General features: G+C 51.1%; 1 protein-coding gene across 1 annotated transcript in view; it reads right to left on the bottom strand.

The window, feature by feature from the left end:
* The window catches only part of XRCC5 (X-ray repair cross complementing 5), a 43,443-nt gene extending 25,670 nt beyond the window's left edge, over positions 1-17,773 (bottom strand). The window contains exons 1-13 of the mRNA XM_075318766.1: positions 17,683-17,773; positions 16,760-16,873; positions 15,211-15,394; positions 11,236-11,284; positions 10,617-10,739; positions 9,252-9,428; positions 8,909-9,023; positions 8,105-8,243; positions 5,723-5,835; positions 5,392-5,454; positions 4,802-4,939; positions 2,860-2,947; positions 2,634-2,761 (exon numbers count right to left, since the gene is read on the bottom strand). Coding sequence (XP_075174881.1) covers positions 2,634-2,761; positions 2,860-2,947; positions 4,802-4,939; positions 5,392-5,454; positions 5,723-5,835; positions 8,105-8,243; positions 8,909-9,023; positions 9,252-9,428; positions 10,617-10,739; positions 11,236-11,284; positions 15,211-15,394; positions 16,760-16,873; positions 17,683-17,700 — 1,449 coding nt within the window. The 5' untranslated portion in view covers positions 17,701-17,773. The remainder of the gene's footprint in view (positions 1-2,633; positions 2,762-2,859; positions 2,948-4,801; positions 4,940-5,391; positions 5,455-5,722; positions 5,836-8,104; positions 8,244-8,908; positions 9,024-9,251; positions 9,429-10,616; positions 10,740-11,235; positions 11,285-15,210; positions 15,395-16,759; positions 16,874-17,682) is intronic.
* Between the last annotated feature and the right edge of the window lie 7,041 nt (positions 17,774-24,814).

The following is a 24,814-nucleotide window of genomic DNA, read 5'->3' as shown; positions in this document are numbered from 1 at the left end:
GTGAGCTCCCTCTAGTGTTGGCTGTATAAATCTGCATGTAGTGAGCTCCCTCTAGTGGAGGATGTATAAATCTGTATGTAGTGAGCTCCCCCTAGTGGTGGATGTATAAATCTGTATGTAGTAAGCTCCCTCTAATGGAGGATGTATAAATCTGTATGTAGTGAGCTCCCTCTAATGGAGGATGTATAAATAATAATAATAATAATAATTTTATTCATTTATATAGCGCTATTAATTCCATAGCACTTTACATACATTGGCAACACTGTCCCCATTGGGGCTCACAATCTAGAGTCCCTATCTATCTGTATGTAGTGAGCTCCCTCTAGTGGAGGCTGTATAAATCTGTATGTAGTGAGCTCCTTCTAGTGGTGGCTGTATAAATCTGTATGTAGTGAGCTCCCTCTAGAGGTGGCTGTATAAATCTGTATGTAGTGAGCTCCCTCTAGCGATGGCTGTATAAATCTGTATGTAGTGAGCTCCCTCTAGTGGTGGGCTGTATAAATCTGTATGTAGTGAGCTCCCTCTAGTGGTGGCTGTATAAATCTGTATGTAGTGAGCTCCCTCTAGTGGTGGCTGTATAAATCTGTATGAAGTGAGCTCCCTCTAGTGGTGACTGTATAAATCTGTATGTAGTGAGCTCCCTCTAGCGATGGCTGTATAAATCTGTATGTAGTGAGCTCCCTCTAGTGGTGGCTGTATAAATCTGTATGTAGTGAGCTCCCTCTAGTGGTGGCTGTATAAATCTGTATGTAGTGAGCTCCCTCTAGTGGTGGCTGTATAAATCTGTATGTAGTGAGCTCCCTCTAGTGGTGGCTGTATAAATCTGTATGTAGTGAGGTTCCTCTAGTGGTGGCTGTATAAATCTGTATGTACTGAGCTCCCTCTAGTGGAGGCTGTATATATCTGTATGTAGTGAGCTCCCTCTAGTGGTGGCTGTATAAATCTGTATGTAGTGAGGTCCCTCTAGTGGTGGCTGTATAAATCTGTATGTAGTGAGCTCCCTCTAGTGGTGGCTGTATAAATCTGTATGTAGTGAGGTCCCCCTAGTGGTGACTGTATAAATCTGTATGTAGTGAGCTCACTCTAGTGGTGGTAATATAAATCTGTATGTAGTGAGCTCCCTCTAGTGGTGGTAATATAAATCTGTATGTAGTGAGCTCCCTCTAGTGGTGGTAATATAAATCTGTATGTAGTGAGCTCCCTCTAGTGGTGGATGTATAAATCTGTATGTAGTGAGCTCCCTCTAGTGGTGGCTGTATAATCTGTATGTAGTGAGCTCCCTCTAGTGGTGGCTGTATAAATCTGTATGTAGTGAGCTCCCTCTAGTGGTGGTAATATAAATCTGTATGTAGTGAGCTCCCTCTAGTGGTGGCTGTATAAATCTGTATGTAGTGAGCTCCCTCTAGTAGTGACTGTATAAATCTGTATGTAGTGAGGTCCCTCTAGTGGTGGTTGTATAAATCTGTATGTAGTGAGCTCCCTCTAGTGGTGGCTGTATAAATCTGTATGTAGTGAGGTCCCTCTAGTGGTGGCTGTATAAATCTGTATGTAGTGAGCTCCCTCTAGTGGTGGCTGTATAAATCTGTATGTAGTGAGCTTCCTCTAGTGGTGGCTGTATAAATCTGTATGTAGTGAGCTCCCTCTAGTGGTGGCTGTATAAATCTGTATGTAGTGAGGTCCCTCTAGTGGTGGTTGTATAAATCTGTATGTAGTGAGCTCTCCCTAGTGGTGGCTGTATAAATCTGTATGTAGTGAGCTCCCTCTAGTGGTGGTTGTATAAATCTGTATGTAGTGCACTCCCTCTAGTGGTAGCTGTATAAATCTGTATGTAGTGAGCTCCCTCTAGTGGTGGCTGTATAAATCTGTATGTAGTGAGCTCCCTCTAGTGGTGACTGTATAAATCTGTATGTAGTGAGCTCCCTCTAGTGGTGGCTGAATAAATCTGTATGTAGTGAGCTCCCTCTAGTGGTGACTGTATAAATCTGTATGTAGTGAGCTCCCTCTAGTGGTGGTTGTATAAATCTGTATGTAGTGCACTCCCTCTAGTGGTAGCTGTATAAATCTGTATGTAGTGAGCTCCCTCTAGTGGTGGCTGTATAAATCTGTATGTAGTGCACTCCCTCTAGTGGTAGCTGTATAATTCTGTATGTAGTGAGCTCCCTCTAGTGTTGACTGTATAAATCTGTATGTAGTGAGGTCCCTCTAGTGGTGACTGTATAAATCTGTATGTAGTGAGCTCCCCCTAGTGGTGGTTGTATAAACCTGTATGTAGTGAGCTCCCCTAGTGGTGACTGTATAAATCTGTATGTAGTGAGCTCCCCCTAGTGGTGGTTGTATAAACCTGTATGTAGTGAGCTCCCCCTAGTGGTGACTGTATAAATCTGTATGTAGTGAGCTCCCTCTAGTGGTGGCTGTATAAATCTGTATGTAGTGAGCTCCCCCTAGTGGTGACTGTATAAATCTGTATGTAGTGAGCTCCCTCTAGTGGTGGATGTATAAATCTATTTGTTGGGAGCGCTCTTCTGTAACTGAAGCAGAAAGCTTGGAATGAACAGGTCGACAACTCAATATTCTCAATTTTGTTTTTCTTTGTGATTTTTTTTTAATCTATGGAGGGGAGTAGATTTTACCTGGAATAATCTTTGGAACTGGGGATTTGGGATTTTGCTTGGTTTGAATAAATCTTCAATCTCTTCATCATCTTCCTGAACCAAACTCATGTTGTCAATCAGTGAGTCCACGGCGGAGAGCTGAGCGTCTGCGACAGAATTAGTGTTTAGTGGTGGCAGGAAAATGAACACAACAAACTAAACATGTTAGAGAGACCTGGAGGTAAAAACCGCAGCACAACACTACCTGTGGGCTGGACCTTATTATTGCTGAGAGATGAGAAGAGATACTGACGCAGATCCTCCATGAAAGGCAGCTGCACATACATCAGACACTGCGAGCAGAGGAGAAGCCTGTAACAACGTGTCAGCACGAAGAAAGCAACCACATATACACAAACACCAAGAGCTACATGCATCCTGTATTATACCCCAGAGCTGCACTCACTATTCTGCTGGTGCAGTCACTGTGTACATACATTACATTACTGGTCCTGAGTTACCTCCTGTATTATACTCCAGAGCTGCACTCACTGTTCTGCTGGTGCAGTCACTGTGTACATACATTACATTACTGATCCTGAGTTACCTCCTGTATTATACTCCAGAGATGCACTCACTGTTCTGCTGGTGCAGTCACTGTGTACATACAATACATTACTGATCCTGAGTTACCTCCTGTATTATACTCCAGAGCTGCACTCACTATTCTGCTGGTGCAGTCACTGTGTACATACATTACATGACTGATCCTGAGTTACCTCCTGTATTATACTCCAGAGCTGCACTCACTATTCTGCTGGTGCAGTCACTGTGTACATACATTACATGACTGATCCTGAGTTACCTCCAGTATTATACTCCAGAGCTGCACTCACTATTCTGCTGGTGCAGTCACTGTGTACATACATTACATTACTGGTCCTGAGTTACCTCCTGTATTATACTCCAGAGCTGCACTCACTATTCTGCTGGTGCAGTCACTGTGTACATACATTACATTACTGGTCCTGAGTTACCTCCTGTATTATACTCCAGAGCTGCACTCACTATTCTCCTGGTGCAGTCACTGTGTACATTACATTACTGATCCTGAGTTACTTCCTGTATTATACTCCAGAGCTGCACTCACTATTCTGCTGGTGCAGTCACTGTGTACATACATTACATTACTGATCCTGAGTTACCTCCTGTATTATACTCCAGAGCTGCACTCACTATTCTGCTGGTGCAGTCACTGTGTACATACATGACTGATCCTGAGTTACCTCCTGTATTATACTCCAGAGCTGCACTCACTATTCTGCTGGTGCAGTCACTGTGTACATACATTACATGACTGATCCTGAGTTACCTCCTGTATTATACTCCAGAGCTGCACTCACTATTCTGCTGGTGCAGTCACTGTGTACATACATTACATGACTGATCCTGAGTTACCTCCTGTATTATACTCCAGAGCTGCACTCACTATTCTGCTGGTGCAGTCACTGTGTACATACATTACTGATCCTGAGTTACCTCCTGTATTATACTCCAGAGCTGCACTCACTATTCTGCTGGTGCAGTCACTGTGTACATACATTACATGACTGATCCTGAGTTACCTCCTGTATTATACTCCAGAGCTGCACTCACTATTCTGCTGGTGGAGTCACTGTGTGCATACATTACTGATCCTGAGTTACCTCCTGTATTATACTCCAGAGCTGCACTCACTATTCTGCTGGTGCAGTCACTGTGTACATACATTACATTATTGATCCTGTCTTATACTCCAGAGCTGCACTCACTATTCTGCTGGTGCAGTCACTGTGTATATACATTACTGATCCTGAGTTACCTCCTGTATTATACTCCAGAGCTGCACTCACTATTCTGCTGGTGCAGTCACTGTGTACATACATTACATTATTGATCCTGTCTTATACTCCAGAGCTGCACTCACTATTCTGCTGGTGCAGTCACTGTACATATATCACATTACTGATCCTGAGTTACCTCTTGTATTATACTTCAGAGCTGCACTCACTATTCTGCTGGTGCAGTCACTGTGTACATACATTACATGACTGATCCTGAGCTACCTCCTGTATTATACTCCAGAGCTGCGCTCCCTGGTTTATGTAGGAGTGCAGCAGAGTTTTCTCGCTTTGTTATTTCAGTGCTTGTTGCCTTGTACCTCGTACCTCGTATTTCTCCTTGATGTGGGGGAACGCCACCCCGACCTGCGGGTTAGACCTCCTGTCGTAGGCGTACCGCACCACGGCCACCATTTCCGTGTCATGAAGTGCGTGGATCAGTGCGGAGAGAGCGATGGTGGCGGCCTGGAGAACAGAAGCAGGCGCACGTGAGTCCGGGGCGGGGGATTCCTGCAGATTTGTACATTTCTAGAACCGTGGATTGTGCCTTCTACGGGAATCATTAGTAACAATACAGAAATGTGGACAAATATTTTTGATTTTTGTCTCCATCAGATGTGATTGGACATAAAATAAAACAGATTTTTCCATCGCAGCAGCACAAAGATGGCGGTGACGGGGTCTTCAGCGCAGACACTGGTGGTGGGGGGGGATGGGCACACGTACGGCTGCCCACATTGGTTGGGACCATTTAAATGCTGCGGTTGGAGATTGGCTGCGGCATGTAAATGGTTAAACAGCCGTGATCAGAGCTCAAGGACCCGGGCCCCGCTCCAGACATCGGGGGCACATGGATGTCCTAGGTCAGGAAGGGTTAATCATTGATCAGCGGCTTCTTCACATTTACTGACACTTACTTCATCATCGCTCGGGGCGAAGACCTTCAGGACCTGGTTGCCCAGAAAATGCGTCCTCTCGATCTGAAATCACAGACAGGTCCCTATGAGACACCGTTCACACCGAGCCGAGCCCTCCAGCGTCACTAATGCTCCAGTCACCTCCGGAGCTGCGTGCATAATTCTGCTGGGCACCGCACATCCTCCTGCAGGTTCAGGGGCTGCAGCCACCACAGTGATGGGCATGGATTGCATACAGCTCTGGATGTGACTGGAGCACAACACGTGACGTGTGGATTTGCATCATATATATCTGGCCGTTCAATTAAAGGGACGGTAACGCTGCCGGCACCTGTGACGCCTTTGTGAACCCCAGGACGGAGAAGCACTTGGATTCGGTTTTGTATTTCATCTGATCTTGATCCACTTTTGAGAAGGGAATTATGTCGCTCCCATAGCGGAAACCTGAGCAGAAAGGAGAGAGCGGTCACATATAGCGAATTCCCCCAACTACAACCCCCAGCGTCTCCCCGACCGGTCACATATAGCGAATCCCCCCAACTACAACCCCCAGCGTGTCCCCAACCGGTCACATATAGCGAATCCCCCCAACTACAACCCCCAGCGTGTCCCCGACCGGTCACATATAGCGAATCCCCCAACTACAACCCCCAGCGTGTCCCCGACCGGTCACATATAGCGAATCCCCCCAACTACAACCCCCAGTGTGTCCCCAACCGGTCACATATAGCGAATCCCCCCAACTACAACCCCCAGCGTCTCCCCGACCGGTCACATATAGTGAATCCCCCAACTACAACCCCCAGCGTCTCCCCAACCAGTCACATATAGCGAATCCACCCAACTACAACCCCCAGCGTCTCCCCGACCGGTCACATATAGCGAATCCCCCAACTACAACCCCCAGCGTCTCCCCAACCGGTCACATATAGCGAATCCCCCCAACTACAACCCCCAGCGTCTCCCCAACCGGTCACATATAGCGAATCCCCCCAACTACAACCCCCAGCGTCTCCCCAACCGGTCACATATAGCGAATCCCCCCAACTACAACCCCCAGCGTCTCCCCAACCGGTCACATATAGCGAATCCCCGAACTACAACCCCCAGCGTCTCCCCAACCGGTCACATATAGCGAATCCCCCCAACTACAACCCCCAGCGTGTCCCCAACCAGTCACATATAGCGAATCCCCCCAACTACAACCCCCAGCGTGTCCCCAACCGGTCACATATAGCGAATCCTCCAACTACAACCCCCAGCGTCTCCCCAACCAGTCACATATAGCGAATCCACCCAACTACAACCCCCAGCGTCTCCCCGACCGGTCACATATAGCGAATCCCCCAACTACAACCCCCAGCGTCTCCCCAACCGGTCACATATAGCGAATCCCCCCAACTACAACCCCCAGCGCCTCCCCAACCGGTCACATATAGCGAATCCCCCCAACTACAACCCCCAGCGTGTCCCCAACCGGTCACATATAGTGAATCCCCCCCAACCACAACCATCAGCGTGTCCCCAACCGGTCACATATAGCGAATCCCCCCAACTACAACCCTCAGCGTGTCCCCGACCAAAAGACACAACCTCAATACCTAGAAAGTCATCAGCGTGATCCCAGACCTGTACCTAGAGGCGGACATTGATTTCTTAAAGCAACAGTGTCCCGTTTCCACAGTTGCTGATATTGTGTGTTGTGCATGGCCCTTTAAATTCTTCCTGTCTGAGCCCAAATTCATTTTTGTCTTTTTTTTCCCTCCTTTCTTTTTAAAAGAGACATTTTTCCATCCACATGGACATAATTGGGCTTATTTTTTGCAGGAAAAGTTGCACTTTTGAAAGATATGATTCACCTTTCTGTATAATGGACAGAAAAACGCGATTCCATCCTTGTTTAGGAGTTTTGTTTTGCAACATAAATGACCAATAATGATCATGTGGACGGTGCGAGCAGTGACCGGGCCCAATGCTTTATAGCGGAGCCTGAGCAATGTCGTGTAGGTGCACAATATGGTCACCGCTTTCTACGCTCTCCGGCGCCCCCCCCTCCAGGTCACGGGTCTGCCCCACGATCACGTCACAGGGCAACCGATGGGAGCAGGGACCGGCGCCCCCCGACGGCACGTGTCATGATAGAGCAGTTTAGCAGCTACGAGCGGAGCAGCCCATCAAGTGCCAGGGAAGACGCAGGATCAGCATCAAAGGCAGGGACGCGGCTGATGACCGACATGTACGCCACCGGCACTGAAGAACCTTCTTATTGCATTTTTTACTTTGAATTGCGGATTTTTGATTTCTTTACATTAAGGGTTAATGCTGTTCCTTTTTTCTTTTCAGATAGCACCGGCAGGAAGGGGCGGGGGGGGGGGGTACATATTTAATTTCCCATTTGTACTATATACGATACCTCAGTAAAAGGTAGAAATAACCGTTTCCTATGAAGTCAATGGAGCACAAATACGGCATTAATGGGGGCCTCCGGTAGGACCCCGCCTGCCGTATATCAAAACACTGACCAATCACAATCGTGCCCGATTGGCACTGGAATTGACGCCCCCCCCCCCCCGGGATCGCAGCATTTTGATGTCGCTGACGAGATTGACAGCAGCAGCGTTTTAATGGCTGATCAGCGGTGATTAGCTGCGTACCACCCTGAGCTCGCGGAGGGGATGGCTGCACCTCGGGGGTCCCGGGGTCCTTCCCCCACCTTGTATGGTGTCGTCTTTCTGGATTTCCGTCTCCTCGTCGTTATTCAGGCAGTACACCGTCTCCCTCTGCACGTCGTCCTTCTTCAGGGACTTGGCGTCCACGCTCATCCAGCTCTTCTTCACCTTCTCCTCTGTGACCTGCGGCGGTGACAGAAGGGTTAAACCATCCGTGCTACAAAGTGTCAGCTTCCCAATACGCCTCATGCCTCCGGACTTTGCCACCTATAAGATCTCTGATTGCGGTCAGTGAAACCAAATAACAACTGTCACGGGTCTAATGCGTCTCACAGCTGAGGGTTTGTTACAATTGGATCCAGTATCGATTACATCAGCAGCAGAGTGAATCTGTCTCCTGCATGGAAAGTTTGTTACAATGTATCAGTGCGGGATAAGAAGTGTCAGCCCAGAGCCCAGACTGATACAGAGGATTGTCTGCACCGGATGCAACTGTAACAAACCCTCAGCTGTGAGGTCTGCACTGGTTATAACCTGTAGATAATGTTCCCATTCACTGACAGCAAGCGCAGATCTTGGCGCCAAATTTATTGAGGAATCATTTTCAGCTGAAAATGAAGTCTCTGTCATCTGTGAGCGGCCGCCTCTGTGTATCTCAGTATGGCGGTGATCCTGGGGGACTACAACTCCCAGCATGCCCTAAACATCTCCTCCTGGAGAAAGCAAGTGGTGTCGGGCTCCTTAGATCAGAGGCGCCTGGGTTGTCAGATGTCCTTTTTTCTTACTAAACATGACAATTAACTGGCTGATAACTGTGGACAATCGCTGATCATGTGACCGACACTCACCGACTTGTACCCCACGATGCGTATGGAAATGTTGGAGCCGATGGTCAGCACGCACGGCCACGCCATGGGCCGCCGCTCGATCTTCTTGAACATGGAGAGTTTCTCCAGACTGTCCCTGAACCCCAAAAATCAACAGAAAAAGGTCACCGACCACAAAGAAAAGCACATGACCTGTAAAAACGGGCGACTCTGGCCCCGCTGCATGCGCTACTGGGGTCATACGGAGCCTAATACCCACCTCCTGTCTCTTTAAAGGCTCAGGCTGCCACTCTGTCCCCCATGCTTTACCCTGCAGCTCTGCTTTCTTACACTGCTCCTTGGAGAGGTCACAATGGGCTCTTACCTGAAGGTGTAGACTTCGTCCAGGCCGTCCTCGCCCTCCAGGGAGAACATGATCTGCCGCACCATCTGGACGCCATCTTTCTGCTGGGCCGAGAGCCCTTTCCCCGGGCCGAGTCTCCGTCCATCATCTCCTCCATCACCGGCCGCGTCCTCATCCTCCTCTAGAGGGAAGGGTAAACTGCGGAGAGACCATTATATCATTAGAACGTACGGTGACTACTACAAAGGCTACTTCGGTGGCTCAGTGATTAGCACTGCAGTCTTGTGGTGGCTCAGTGATCAACACTGCAGTCTTGTGGTGGCTCAGTGGTCAGCACTGCAGTCTTGTGGTGGCTCAGTGGCCAGCACTGCAGTCTTGTGGTGGCTCAGTGGCCAGCACTGCAGTCTTGTGGTGGCTCAGTGGCCAGCACTGCAGTCTTGTGGTGGCTCAGTGGCCAGCACTGCAGTCTTGTGGTGGCTCAGTGGCCAGCACTGCAGTCTTGTGGTGGCTCAGTGGCAAGCACTGCAGTCTTGTGGTGGCTCAGTGGCAAGCACTGCAGTCTTGTGGTGGCTCAGTGGCAAGCACTGCAGTCTTGTGGTGGCTCAGTGGCAAGCACTGCAGTCTTGTGGTGGCTCAGTGGTCAGCACTGCAGTCTTGTGGTGGCTCAGTGGTCAGCACTGCAGTCTTGTGGTGGCTCGGTGGTCAGCACTGCAGTCTTGTGGTGGCTCAGTGGTCAGCACTGCAGTCTTGTGGTGGCTCGGTGGTCAGCACTGCAGTCTTGTGGTGGCTCAGTGGTCAGCACTGCAGCCTTGCAGCGCTGGGGTCCTGGGTTCGAATCCCACCAAGGACACCATCTGCAGGAGTTTGTATGTTCTCCCCGTGTTTGCGTGGGTTTCCTCCGGGTTCTCCGGTTTCCTCACACACTCCAAAGACATACAGATAGGGACTCTAGATTGTGAGCCCCAATGGGGACAGCGTTCTTGATGTATGTAAAGCGCTGTGGAATATGTTAGCGCTATATAAAAATAAAGATTTATTTATTTTTATTTATTATATGGAGAACGCGCTAACAACAATCAGCACCGGCTTTATGTCAGTGAATGGAAGCCACATACAGGTCTAAACATCTGTAATGCTCCTCACACAGGAGCGGCAGTCGTTACAATGTATCAGTTACCTACACGAGGCGCCGTCACCTGCGGGAGAAGCGTTAGGACCCCACCAGAAAGTAGATGGATGACATTCACTGACAGCAAGCAGCGAGCACAGAAGCCAGGATTCAGAGGTGGAGAATTCTCCATTGTAGGGTGATTTCTCTTTATTCATTGGTGTTTGTGGGTGACTATGCTGGGATTTGTAGTTCCCCAGCAGGTCCGAGTCACGTACAAGAACTGCAGGGTGATGCCGGCTTTCTTCATGTTGGCGATGATGATCTCCAGCTGGTCCTCGGTGAAGGGGCTGCTGAGGTCGGTCAGCACCGCGATGTGCAGCTTCTCGTACTTCTTACCGCTAAGAGAGGAACAAACGTCACAAGAAAGGAAAAAAGAAGCAAGGGGCAGCCAACGACAACAGCGGCCCCCCAAGCCTCCCGAAACAAGCCCACAGCAGCCCCCTCCTAGCCCCAGCAGCCCCCTCCCCCTGGCCACAGCAAACCCCCTCCCCCCCCAAAGCTTCAGCTACAGCATCCCCCAAGCCAAGGCTACTGTACTGCCCCCCCACTGAGCCGAGGCCACTGCTGCCCTCCCCCCCGAGCCAAGGCCATCGCGGTCCCCCCCCCCCTCCCAAGCTAAGATGCTGACCCTGTCCCCATAGTTATATGTGCAAATGCTGGTGACAGTCAGTATGGCCGCCCTCTCAGCTCCGCAGGGTGGTCACTCAGCTTTCCCAGAGCCCTGACTGCCTGACTTGCTGTTTCCGGGGGGTCTGCTCCAGGACCTGCTGTATACACACACCTCGGGGGTACACGTGCACTGACCACCTCCATGTAGCGGCAATGGTCACTTACAGCGTCTCCTTCTGCAGAATATCCATCGAGACGATCAGGGCGTCCAGGACTGGAAGGGTTAAGGAGAACACGAGGAGTGCAGAGGAATGGGCTTATCGGGGGGATATCGCAGTGCGAAGGAGGACAGGACCCTCATTAGGGGGAGACCAGGACTGGATCAGTGGGGGACGGATCAGACAGGAGAAGGGATCCTTTGATAAGCACAGAAGGTAGTAGAGATGGGTTTTCCAAAGCCGCGCCAATGACCAAGGGACGATGAAAGTATAAGATTAATGTTGCTTTATTTCATGCTCAGGTCAGCGCGTTTCAGGAGACTCCGCCCCTTCATCAGGACAAACCGGCAAAGAACAAATCTCTGATCTCTGATTTGATGTTCTTTGCCGGTTTGTCCTGATGAAGGGGCGGAGTCTCCTGAAATGCGCTGACCTGAGCATGAAATAAAGCAACATTAATCTTATACTTTCATCGTCCCTTGGCCATTGGCGCGGCTTTGGAAAACCCATCTCTACTACCTTCTGTTATCAGCCATTGTGGGGACTGTTGCCGTGACCTGGAGTTACATGCTTTTATAGGAGTTGTGACTGTCACAACTTCCATTGGCGAGTTGAACCCCTTCTTTTATAACCCCTTGTCTACTGGGGTAAGACCCTATTGCGCTTCTTTTTCCATACTCTTTTATAATCAGAGCACCGACAGACGGGGGAGACTGTGTAATAACCGGAGCACCGACAGACGGGGGAGACAGTGTAATAACCGGAGCACCGACAGACGGGGGAGACAGTGTAATAACCGGAGCACCGACAGACGGGGGAGACAGTGTAATAACCGGAGCACCGACAGACGGGGGAGACAGTGTAATAACCGGAGCACCGACAGACGGGGAGACAGTGTAATAACCGGAGCACCGACAGACGGGGGAGACAGTGTAATAACCGGAGCACCGACAGACGGGGGAGACGGTGTAATAACCGGAGCACCGACAGACGGGGGAGACAGTGTAATAACCGGAGCACCGACAGACGGGGAGACAGTGTAATAACCGGAGCACCGACAGACGGGGGAGACAGTGTAATAACCGAAGCACCGACAGACGGGGAGACAGTGTAATAACCGGAGCACCGACAGACGGGGGAGACGGTGTAATAACCGGAGCACCGACAGACGGGGAGACAGTGTAATAACCGGAGCACCGACAGACGGGGAGACAGTGTAATAACCGGAGCACCGACAGACGGGGAGACAGTGTAATAACCGGAGCACCGACAGACGGGGGAGACGGAGTAATAACCGGAGCACCGACAGACGGGGAGACAGTGTAATAACCGGAGCACCGACAGACGGGGGAGACGGTGTAATAACCGGAGCACCGACAGACGGGGGAGACGGTGTAATAACCGGAGCACCGACAGACGGGGGAGACGGTGTAATAACCGGAGCACCGACAGACGGGGGAGACGGAGTAATAACCGGAGCACCGACAGACGGGGAGACAGTGTAATAACCGGAGCACCGACAGACGGGGAGACGGAGTAATAACCGGAGCACCGACAGACGGGGAGACAGTGTAATAACCGGAGCACCGACAGACGGGGAGACGGAGTAATAACCGGAGCACCGACAGACGGGGAGACGGAGTAATAACCGGAGCACCGACAGACGGGGAGACAGTGTAATAACCGGAGCACCGACAGACGGGGAGACAGTGTAATAACCGGAGCACCGACAGACGGGGGAGACGGAGTAATAACCGGAGCACCGACAGACTGGGAGACAGTGTAATAACCGGAGCACCGACAGACGGGGAGACAGTGTAATAACCGGAGCACCGACAGACGGGGGAGACGGTGTAATAACCGGAGCACCGACAGACGGGGAGACAGTGTAATAACCGGAGCACCGACAGACGGGGAGACAGTGTAATAACCGGAGCACCGACAGACGGGGAGACAGTGTAATAACCGGAGCACCGACAGACGGGGGAGACGGAGTAATAACCGGAGCACCGACAGACGGGGAGACAGTGTAATAACCGGAGCACCGACAGACGGGGGAGACGGTGTAATAACCGGAGCACCGACAGACGGGGGAGACGGTGTAATAACCGGAGCACCGACAGACGGGGGAGACGGTGTAATAACCGGAGCACCGACAGACGGGGGAGACGGTGTAATAACCGGAGCACCGACAGACGGGGGAGACGGAGTAATAACCGGAGCACCGACAGACGGGGAGACAGTGTAATAACCGGAGCACCGACAGACGGGGAGACGGAGTAATAACCGGAGCACCGACAGACGGGGAGACAGTGTAATAACCGGAGCACCGACAGACGGGGAGACGGAGTAATAACCGGAGCACCGACAGACGGGGAGACGGAGTAATAACCGGAGCACCGACAGACGGGGAGACAGTGTAATAACCGGAGCACCGACAGACGGGGAGACAGTGTAATAACCGGAGCACCGACAGACGGGGGAGACGGAGTAATAACCGGAGCACCGACAGACTGGGAGACAGTGTAATAACCGGAGCACCGACAGACGGGGAGACAGTGTAATAACCGGAGCACCGACAGACGGGGAGACAGTGTAATAACCGGAGCACCGACAGACGGGGGAGACGGAGTAATAACCGGAGCACCGACAGACGGGGAGACAGTGTAATAACCGGAGTACCGACAGACGGGGAGACAGTGTAATAACCGGAGCACCGACAGACGGGGAGACAGTGTAATAACCGGAGCACCGACAGACGGGGAGACAGTGTAATAACCGGAGCACCGACAGACGGGGGAGACGGAGTAATAACCGGAGCACCGACAGACGGGGAGACAGTGTAATAACCGGAGCACCGACAGACGGGGGAGACGGTGTAATAACCGGAGCACCGACAGACGGGGAGACAGTGTAATAACCGGAGCACCGACAGACGGGGGAGACGGAGTAATAACCGGAGCACCGACAGACGGGGAGACAGTGTAATAACCGGAGTACCGACAGACGGGGAGACAGTGTAATAACCGGAGCACCGACAGACGGGGGAGACGGAGTAATAACCGGAGCACCGACAGACGGGGAGACAGTGTAATAACCGGAGTACCGACAGACGGGGAGACAGTGTAATAACCGGAGCACCGACAGACGGGGGAGACGGAGTAATAACCGGAGCACCGACAGACGGGGAGACGGAGTAATAACCGGAGCACCGACAGACGGGGAGACAGTGTAATAACCGGAGTACCGACAGACGGGGAGATGGAGTAATAACCGGAGCACCGACAGACGGGGAGACGGTGTAATAACCGGAGTACCGACAGACGGGGAGATGGAGTAATAACCGGAGCACCGACAGACGGGGGAGATGGAGTAATAACCGGAGCACCGACAGACGGGGAGACGGAGTAATAACCGGAGCACCGACAGACGGGGAGACGGTGTAATAACCGGAGTACCGACAGACGGGGAGATGGAGTAATAACCGGAGCACCGACAGACGGGGGAGACGGAGTAATAACCGGAGCACCGACAGACGGGGAGACAGTGTAATAACCGGAGCACCGACAGACGGGGAGACAGTGTAATAACCGGAGCACCGACAGACGGGGAGACGGTGTAATAACCGGAGTACCGACAGACGGGGGAGATGGAGTAATAACCGGAGCACCGACAGACGGGGCAGATGGAGTAATAACCGGAGCACCGACAGACGGGGAGACGGTGTAATAACCGGAGCACCGACAGACGGGGAGACGGAGTAATAACCGGAGCACCGACAGACGGTGGAGACGGTGTAATAACCTTCGTAGCGCATAGTAACCAGTCAGTAAGTAAAGGGAAAGCGTCAGCGGAGGTCGGGGCAGGGGTCGAGGCGAGGCCTGGCAGGGGTCGGGGCAGGGGGGGTGTGGAGTTGGGCAGGGATCAGGGCGGGGGGCGGGAAGGGGCCGGGCGGGTTCCTGCCGGGACGTGCGGAGGATACAGTCGGCCTGCTCGGCGCCGGGTTGGATCACATCCTGGATCTCCTCCAGCAGCTGGAAGTCCGGGAGCATGAGGTGCCGCTGCACGGTGATGTGCTGGTACTGGTCCCGAGACGCCAGCGCGTTATCTGTGCCATCGGTGCCAAACAGCACAACTGCGACCTCGTCCTTGGATTCTGCAAAGACCTGAAACAGCGGAGAACAGAAAGGCCGGGAATACAGAGAGCGGATCTGCAGAGAGGAGGCGTCTCACAATGGAAACACCTCTGCTTCCTGTCAGTGACAGACACATTCTTGTTTCCTACAAATCCACACAGCTGAGGGTTTGGTACAATTGTAACCGTCCTGTGTGGATTTCACACATCAGCACAAGCCTCGCTTCTGTTCTCACAGTTTGTTACAATGTATCAGTGCAGGTTATTAGCGCAAAGATCTTCACTGGATAAAACTAAAAATTAGAGGCTTTTCCTCCTCCCCCAACTCCTCCTGGCAGGTCACAGTCAGACCCTCCTCCAGCTCCTCCTGGCAGGTCACAGTCAGACCCACCCCAGGCTCCTCCTGGCAGGCCACAGTCAGACCCACCCCAGGCTCCTCCTGGCAGGCCACAGTCAGACCCACCCCAGGCTCCTCCTGGCAGGCCACAGTCAGATCCACCCCAGGCTCCTCCTGGCAGGTCACAGTCAGACCCTCCTCCAGCTCCTCCTGCCAGGTCACAGTCAGATCCTCCTCCGGCTCCTCCTGCCAGGTCAGTGTCAGATCCTCCTCCGGCTCCTCCTGCCAGGTCACAGTCAGATCCTCCTCCGGCTCCTCCTGCCAGGTCACAGTCAGACCCTCCTCCGGCTCCTCCTGGCAGGTCACAGTCAGACCCTCCTCCGGCTCCTTCTGGCAGGTCACAGTCAGACCCTCCTCCGGCTCCTCCTGGCAGGTCACAGTCAGATCCTCCTCCGGCTCCTCCTGCCAGGTCACAGTCAGACCCTCCTCCGGCTCCTCCTGGCAGGTCACAGTCAGACCCTCCTCCGGCTCCTCCTGGCAGGTCACAGTCAGACCCTCCTCCGGCTCCTCCTGCCAGGTCACAGTCAGACCCTCCTCCGGCTCCTCCTGCCAGGTCACAGTCAGACCCCTGCTCCAGCTCCTCCTGCCAGGTCATAGTCAGACTCCTCCTGCCAGGTCACAGTCAGACCCCTCCTCCAGCTCCTCCTGGCAGGTCACAGTCAGACCCTCCTCCAGCTCCTCCTGCCAGGTCACAGTCAGACCCCTCCTCCAGCTTCTCCCGACAGGTCACAGTCAGACCCCTCCTCCAGCTCCTCCTGGCAGGTCACAGTCAGACCCCTCCTCCAGCTCCTCCTGGCAGGTCACAGTCAGACCCTCCTCCAGCTCCTCCTGGCAGGTCACAGTCAGACCCTCCTCCAGCTCCTTCCGACAGGTCACAGTCAGACCCTCCTCCAGCTCCTTCCGACAGGTCACAGTCAAACCCACCCCCTGCTCCTCCTGGCAGGTCACAGTCAGACCCACCCCCTGCTCCTCCTGGCAGTCAGTAAAAGTCCCAATTACCTGTCTCTGCACAAACAGCGTCAGGACTTTCTTTGCCTGTTCGAATGGTGTCTCCTCGCCCTGATTGGAGTGACTCATGGCGAGTCCCACGTCCATACACAGCACGATCGCCGTCTGCAGAGAAATCAGGACGAGTCCTTATTACATCGGAGATATCCTGCTCGAGTGCCGGGGCCGCTGTACACTGCAGTGTGAACACCGACAAGTCTCCCTCCCTGATCAAGATCTATCTGACAAGCCGGGAGCTCGTGTTCATGGCCACCATTACAGCGCCCCCAGGAGGCCTCACCCCGCACTGCCCAAAGCCTGAACTACAAAACCAGCACAGGAGGGACTGTTCACACTTGTCAATGTCGCCACTCACATCCAAAGATCGACAACAACACAACCAGCACCAGCCCGGCCATCATTATATGGGAAAGACTAGAAGGAAATAAAAGGATAAAAAATACATGTGAACAATGACCCTCAGCTATGCTGCAGGAAAGGCGGGATATATATATAGAGATATAGATATATATATATATATATATATATATATATATATATATATATATATATATATATATATATATATATATATAGCGCCGTCTAGTGGTGAGAATTGGAACTGCAGGGACAGAAGATCAGTGGTTCAGAGTGAGAGCTCCATCTAGTGGTGATTATCAGGACTGCACCCACAGAGATTTGCCCGGACTTGCCCGTGTCACACGTTATTTCGCCCCCGAGCCTCTGGTGTACAGGACATAGTCACAGTACAGACGCACGCTCATAGCCAGGCATGTATGATCACACACTGTCTATTGCCTTTACTATACTGCGCTCAGCGCCGAGTTGCGGCCCCGTGTGTGAGGCAGCGGCACAGCTCCGGCCCTGACTCCGCAGCCTCTGAGGCCGGCAGCACAATATTCCCGGCTTCGTACCTTTCCCGCCCGGGCCATATTTTTTTCCGTTTGTGATTTCCGCGTGTGTCTCGTCTTATTCCTTCCCCCGTCTACACACCGCGAGGATGCAAGTTCCGACCTTGAGAGTGGTGCGCGCAGCGACCCCTGGTGGCCAGTGCGGGGATCTCTACATTAGAGAGGTCATTTGGTTCGGATTTATGCTGAAATCTTTCTTTTCCCTTCTGTCATAGAAGTAACAATGTATCTTTGAGGGTAGAAAATTGCTTGTTCTAACCCACAAAAGCTCTCCACAGTGCTGCACCCCCTACATCCTCCTCAACTCTATCACTCACCCGTCCTCTCCACAGTTCTGCACCCCCTACATCCTCCTCATCTCTGTCTATCACCACAAATCTCTCCACAGTGCTGCACCCCCTACATCCTCCTCATCTCTATCACCCTACCTGTCCTCTCCACAGTGCAGCACCCCCCTACATCTCCTCCTCATCTCTGTCTATCACTACCCGTCCTCTCCACAGTGCAGCACCCCCCTACATCTCCTCCTCATCTCTGTCTATCACTACCCGTCCTCTCCACAGTGCTGCACCCCCCTACATCTCCTCCTCATCTCTGTCTATCACTCACCCGTCCTCTCCACAGTGCTGCACCCCATACATCTCCTCCTCATCTCTCTCTATCACCTACCCGTCCTCTCCACAGTGCTGCACCCCCTACATCCTCCTCATCTCTATCACCCTACCCGTCCTCTCTACAGTGCTGCACCCCCCTACATCTCCTCCTCATCTCTGTCTATATCCTACCTGTCCTCTCCACAGTGCTGCACCCCCTACATCTCCTCCTCATCTCTGTCTATCACCTACCCGTCCTCTCCACAGTGCTCCACCCCCCGACATCTCCTCCTCATCTCTGTCTATCACCTACCCGTCCTCTCCACAGTGCTGCACCCCCCTACATCTCCTCCTCATCTCTGTCTATCACCTACCAGTCTTCTCCACAGTGCGTCACCCCCTATATCTCCTCCTCATCTCTGTCTATCACCTACCCGTCCTCTCCACAGTGCTGCACCCCCTACATCTCCTCCTCATCTGTCTATCACCTACCCGTCCTCTCCAGAGTGCAGCACCCCCTACATCTCCTCCTCATCTCTGTCTATATCCTACCTGTCCTCTCCACAGTGCAGCACCCCCTACATCTCCTCCTCATCTCTGTCTATATCCTACCTGTCCTCTCCACAGTGCTGCACCCCCTACATCTCCTCCTCATCTGTCTATCACCTACCTGTCCTCTCCACAATGCTGCACCCCCTACATCTCCTCCTCATCTCTGTCTATAACCTACCCATCCTCTCCACAGTGCTGCACCCCCTACATCCTCCTCATCTCTGTCTATAACCTACCCATCCTCTCCACAGTGCTGCACCCCCTACATCTCCTCCTCATCTCTGCCTATCACCTACCCGTACTCTCCACAATGGTGCACTCCCCTACATCCTCCTCATCTCTGTCTATAACCTACCCATCCTCTCCACAGTGCGTCACCCCCTACATCTCCTCCTCATCTCTGTCTATCACCTACCCGTACTTTCCACAATTCTGCACCCCCCTACATCCTCCTCATCTCTGTCTATCACCTACCCGTTTTCTCCACAGTGCGTCACCCCCTACATCTCCTCCTCATCTCTGTCTATCACCTACCCGTCCTCTCCACAGTGCTGCACCCCCTACATCTCCTCCTCATCTCTGTCTATATCCTACCTGTCCTCTCCACAGTGCTACACCCCCTACATTTCCTCCTCATCTCTGTCTATCACCTACCCGTCCTCTCCACAGTGCTGCACCCCCTACATCCTCCTCATCTCTGTCTATCACCTACCCGTCTTGTCTACAGTGCTGCACCCCCTACATCTCCTCCTCATCTCTGTCTATAACCTACCCGTCCTCTCCACAGTGCATCACCCCCTACATCTCCTCCTCATCTCTGCCTATCACCTACCCATCCTCTCCACAGTGCTGCACCCCCCAAATCTCCTCCTCATCTCTGTCTATAACCTATCCATCCTCTCCACAGTGCTGCACCCCCCTAAATCCTCTTCATCTCTATCACCCTATCCGTCCTCTCCACAGTGCAGCACCCCCTACATCTCCTCCTCATCTCTGTCTATATCCTACCTGTCCTCTCCACAGTTCTGCACCCCCTATATCTCCACCTCATCTCTGTCTATCACCTACCCATACTCTCCACAATGCTGCACCCCCCTATATCCTCCTCATCTCTGTCTATCACCTACCCGTCCTCTCCACAGTGCTGCACCCCCTACATCTCCTCCTCATCTCTGTCTATAACCTACCCATCCTCTCCACAGTGCGTCACCCCCTACATCTCCTCCTCATCTCTGTCTATCACCTACCCCTTTTCTCCACAGTGCTGCACCCCCCTACATCCTCCTCATCTCTGTCTATAACCTACCCATCCTCTCCACAGTGCTGCAACCCCCTACATCCTCCTCATCTCTGTCTATCACCTACCCCTTTTCTCCACAGTGCTGCACCCCTACATCTCCTCCTCATCTCTGTCTATAACCTACCCATCCTCTCCACAGTGCGTCACCCCCTACATCTCCTCCTCATCTCTGTCTATCACCTACCTGTCCTCTCCACAATGCTGCACCCCCTACATCTCCTCCTCATCTCTGTCTATAACCTACCCATCCTCTCCACAATGCTGCACCCCCCTACATCCTCCTCATCTCTGTCTATATCCTACCTCTCCTCTCCACAATGCTGCACCCCCCTACATCCTCCTCATCTCTGTCTATCACCTACCCGTCCTCTCCACAGTGCTGCACCCCCCTACATCTCCTCCTCATCTCTGTCTATCACCTACCCGTCTTCTCCACAGTACTGCACCGCCTACATCTCATCTCTGTCTATAACCTACCCATCCTCTCCACAGTGCGTCACCCCCTACATCTCCTCCTCATCTCTGTCTATAACCATACCCATCCTCTCCACAATGCTGCACCCCCTACATCTCCTCCTCATCTCTGTCTATCACCTACCCATCCTCTCTACCATTCTGCACCGCTCTACATCTCCTCCTCATCTCTGTCTATCACTTACCCGTCTTCTCCACAGTTCTGCATTTCCCTACATTTTCTCCTCTTCTCTGTCCATCACTCTACCTGTCTTCTTCACAGTTCTGCACCGCATTACATCTCCTCCCTCAGTCCTCCCGGTGACTTTTTCACATCCTCCTGCACTCGGTGAACGTTCGTCCCCAGGTCCTCATACATTTATTACCTGTGGAATAATTACTGAACATAAGATCTAGATAAAGCCACAGTAAGGTCTCTCAGCAGCAGTTGTCCTACTTGTTGATGGTTTCCACATAACATTATTATTTATTATTATTGCTCCATTTATTTCATGGCATTTTCATTACTGTACAGCAATAATCTGGAATAGACGGATTATACTCAGTTGTGTTGTCGCATTGAGTCCTCCGGAGTTGTTTTTTGTTGTTTTTTTTTGCATCCGCTCTTTTTCAGGGTTAATCTACTTCCCTCATACGATATCTTCAAGAACGGAAGGAAAAGATTAAAGAGAAAACATTTTACAGATTAGAGACCTTCAGTTTCTTCTATTCCTCTCACAGCTGTGTCCTATGCATTAGAAACATTTTTATTCTCTAGCCACATCCGAAGCTGCAGCGATATTCAGTGGACTGTGGCATAAAGTCACAGCTGAGACCCCAGAGTTCTGCAGACTCTGCTGATGGCACCAGAAATGGAGCATTCTCAGTGCAGCCCAGCAGGGGCAGCAGAGTCCACCAGGAGGCAGCAGAGTCCACCAGGAGGCAGCAGAGTCCACCAGGAGGCAGCAGAGTCCACCAGGAGGCAGCAGAGTCCACCAGGAGCACAGCCAAGGTCTTGCAGCTTTGGATGTGAGCGGAGTATGGTGAAATGTAATCAATGAGAAATGATTCTGCAGATGGGAGGATGAATTCTGGTGTGAGAGGAGTGGTATAGAGAGGGAATGCTGTGCTGCGGAGGCAGGGGTGATATCTGCACCAGGTTATCATCACAGGGGCCATTGTCTGAGATAGTAATGAGACCCCCAGCCGCTCTCTGGCCACAGGGGGCTACATCCTGGTTTCCCTGTATTTATTTCTCTGCACGCAAAGGCGCATAACAATGGCGCATTCATCGGAGCCAGACAGCGCTGCATCTGTGTGAGCAGAGACCGGCCTGGCAGCAATGCTCCATGGCTGAGCGACTGAATGCAATCTATTGTTCTCTGTTATCTGCCATTTCAGGCTGGAGCGTTGGGGGTGCTGACTGCACAACAGATGTATATATTTTATTGTTCTCTGTTATCAGCCGTTTCAGTAGTTCTCAGAAGAAGTATGGAGTATAAGCCAGGGCATATACAGAGCAGAGGGGTCCTAACTGCAATATTCAGAATGGTGCCCCCTGCTGGTGATTGCAGCATTAAACCCCATGAACCACGGACAGCAGAGCCCAGAACTTCATACAGTTAGGTCCAGAAATCTTTGGCCAGTGACACAATTTTGGCGAGTTGGGCTCTGCATGCCACCACATTGGATTTGAAATGAAACCTCTACAACAGAATTCAAGTGCAGATTGTAACGTTTAATTTGAAGGTTTGAACAAAAATATCTGATAGAAATTGTAGGAATTGTCACATTTCTTTACAAACACTCCACATTTTAGGAGGTCAAAAGTAATTGGACAAATAAACCAAACCCAAACAAAATATTTTTATTTTCAATATTTTGTTGCGAATCCTTTGGAGGCAATCACTGCCTTAAGTCTGGAACCCATGGACATCACCAAACGCTGGGTTTCCTCCTTCTTAATGCTTTGCCAGGCCTTTACAGCCGCAGCCTTCAGGTCTTGCTTGTTTGTGGGTCTTTCCGTCTTAAGTCTGGATTTGAGCAAGTGAAATGCATGCTCAATTGGGTTAAGATCTGGTGATTGACTTGGCCATTGCAGAATGTTCTACTTTTTTGCACTCATGAACTCCTGGGTAGCTTTGGCTGTATGCTTGGGGTCATTGTCCATCTGTACTATGAAGCGCCGTCCGATCAACTTTGCGGCATTTGGCTGAATCTGGGCTGAAAGTATATCCCGGTACACTTCAGAATTCATCTGGCTACTCTTGTCTGCTGTTATGTCATCAATAAACACAAGTGACCCAGTGCCATTGAAAGCCATGCATGCCCATGCCATCACGTTGCCTCCACCATGTTTTACAGAGGATGTGGTGTGCCTTGGATCATGTGCCGTTCCCTTTCTTCTCCAGTCTTTTTTCTTCCCATCATTCTGGTACAGGTTGATCTTGGTCTCATCTGTCCATAGAATACTTTTCCAGAACTGAGCTGGCTTCATGAGGTGTTTTTCAGCAAATGTAACTCTGGCCTGTCTATTTTTGGAATTGATGAATGGTTTGCATCTAGATGTGAACCCTTTGTATTTACTTTCATGGAGTCTTCTCTTTACTGGTGACTTAGAGACAGATGCACCTACTTCACTGAGAGGGTTCTGGACTTCAGTTGATGTTGTGAACGGGTTCTTCTTCACCAAAGAAAGTATGCGGCGATCATCCACCACTGTTGTCATCCGTGGACGCCCAGGCCTTTTTGAGTTCCCAAGCTCACCAGTCAATTCCTTTTTTCTCAGAATGTACCCGACTGTTGATTTTGCTACTCCAAGCATGTCTGCTATCTCTCTGATGGATTTGTTCTTTTTTTTCAGCCTTAGGATGTTCTGCTTCACCTCAATTGAGAGCTCCTTAGACCGCATGTTGTCTGGTCACAGCAACAGCTTCCAAATGCAAAACCACACACCTGTAATCAACCCCAGACCTTTTAACTACTTCATTGATTACAGGTTAACGAGGGAGACGGCTTCAGAGTTAATTGCAGCCCTTAGAGTCCCTTGTCCAATTACTTTTGGTCCCTTGAAAAAGAGGAGGCTATGCATTACAGAGCTATGATTCCTAAACCCTTTCTCCGATTTGGATGTGAAAACTCTCATATTGCAGCTGGGAGTGTGCACTTTCAGCCCATATTATATATAGAATTGTATTTCTGAACATGTTTTTGTAAACAGCTAAAATAACAAAACTTGTGTCACTGTCCAAATATTTCTGGACCTAACTGTATCTTAGACCTTGTGGCTGTTATTGGGCCCATAGATAACGGGTCCGGTGCTGTTGAGAATCTTCGGTCCAAGAGAAGCTGATATTATGGGGGATCGGACTCCTGAGTCCGGATCAGAAGCTCCAGATGCTTCTGTTATGGGGGCAAATCCCAGCACAGTTATGGGGGTCTTCTTTGCTGTAATGTCCTCTGCTCCCTGGGTTAGTAGTGGAGTAGGGGGTCCTATGCGATGCAGAGGATGGGCATAACATCACCGTATATAACTGTGCTGTGATCTCTTATACAGTCATGGCCAAAAGTGTTGGCACCCTTGATATTGCTCCAGAAAGTGACGTATTTCTCCCAGAAAATTATTGCAATGACACGTTTTGTCATAGACAAGTTTATTTCCTTTGTGGGTATTAAAACAACAAAAATAAACCTGAGAAAAAAGGCAAATTGGACAGAATTTCACACACAACCCCCAGAAATGGGCCAAAGAAAATTGTTGACCCCCTTTACAAAATTGTGGGTAAGGCACTTTGTTTCCAGCATGTGGTGCTCATTCACACTCACCTGTGGCAAGTAACAGGTGGGGGCAATATGAAAATCATATCCTAAACCAGATAAAAAGGGGAGAAGTTGACTCCGTTTTTGCATTGTGTGTCTGAGTGTGCTGCACTAAGCATGGAGAACAGAAAGAGGAGAAGAAAACTGTCTGAGGACCAAAATTGCTGAAAAATATCAACAATCTCAAGGTTACACGTCCATCTCCAGAGATCATGATGTTCCTTTGTCCATGGTGTTCAACATAATCCAGACGTTTACACCCCATGGCGCTGCAGCTAATCTCCCTGTGAACGGTTGATGTAAGTTTGCAACACAATATCATCCGGATGGTGGATAAGCCCCAATCAAGGTCTAGAGAAATTGCAGCCATCCTGCAGCTCAGGGGCATCAGTCTCAGCAAGAACTATCTGTCCACATC

This window comes from Anomaloglossus baeobatrachus, chromosome 7 (assembly GCF_048569485.1).
Source record: "Anomaloglossus baeobatrachus isolate aAnoBae1 chromosome 7, aAnoBae1.hap1, whole genome shotgun sequence".
Taxonomy (NCBI): domain Eukaryota; kingdom Metazoa; phylum Chordata; class Amphibia; order Anura; family Aromobatidae; genus Anomaloglossus; species Anomaloglossus baeobatrachus.
The sequence above is the reverse complement of the archived record's forward strand: the minus strand, read 5'-3'. Positions and strand labels throughout refer to the sequence as shown.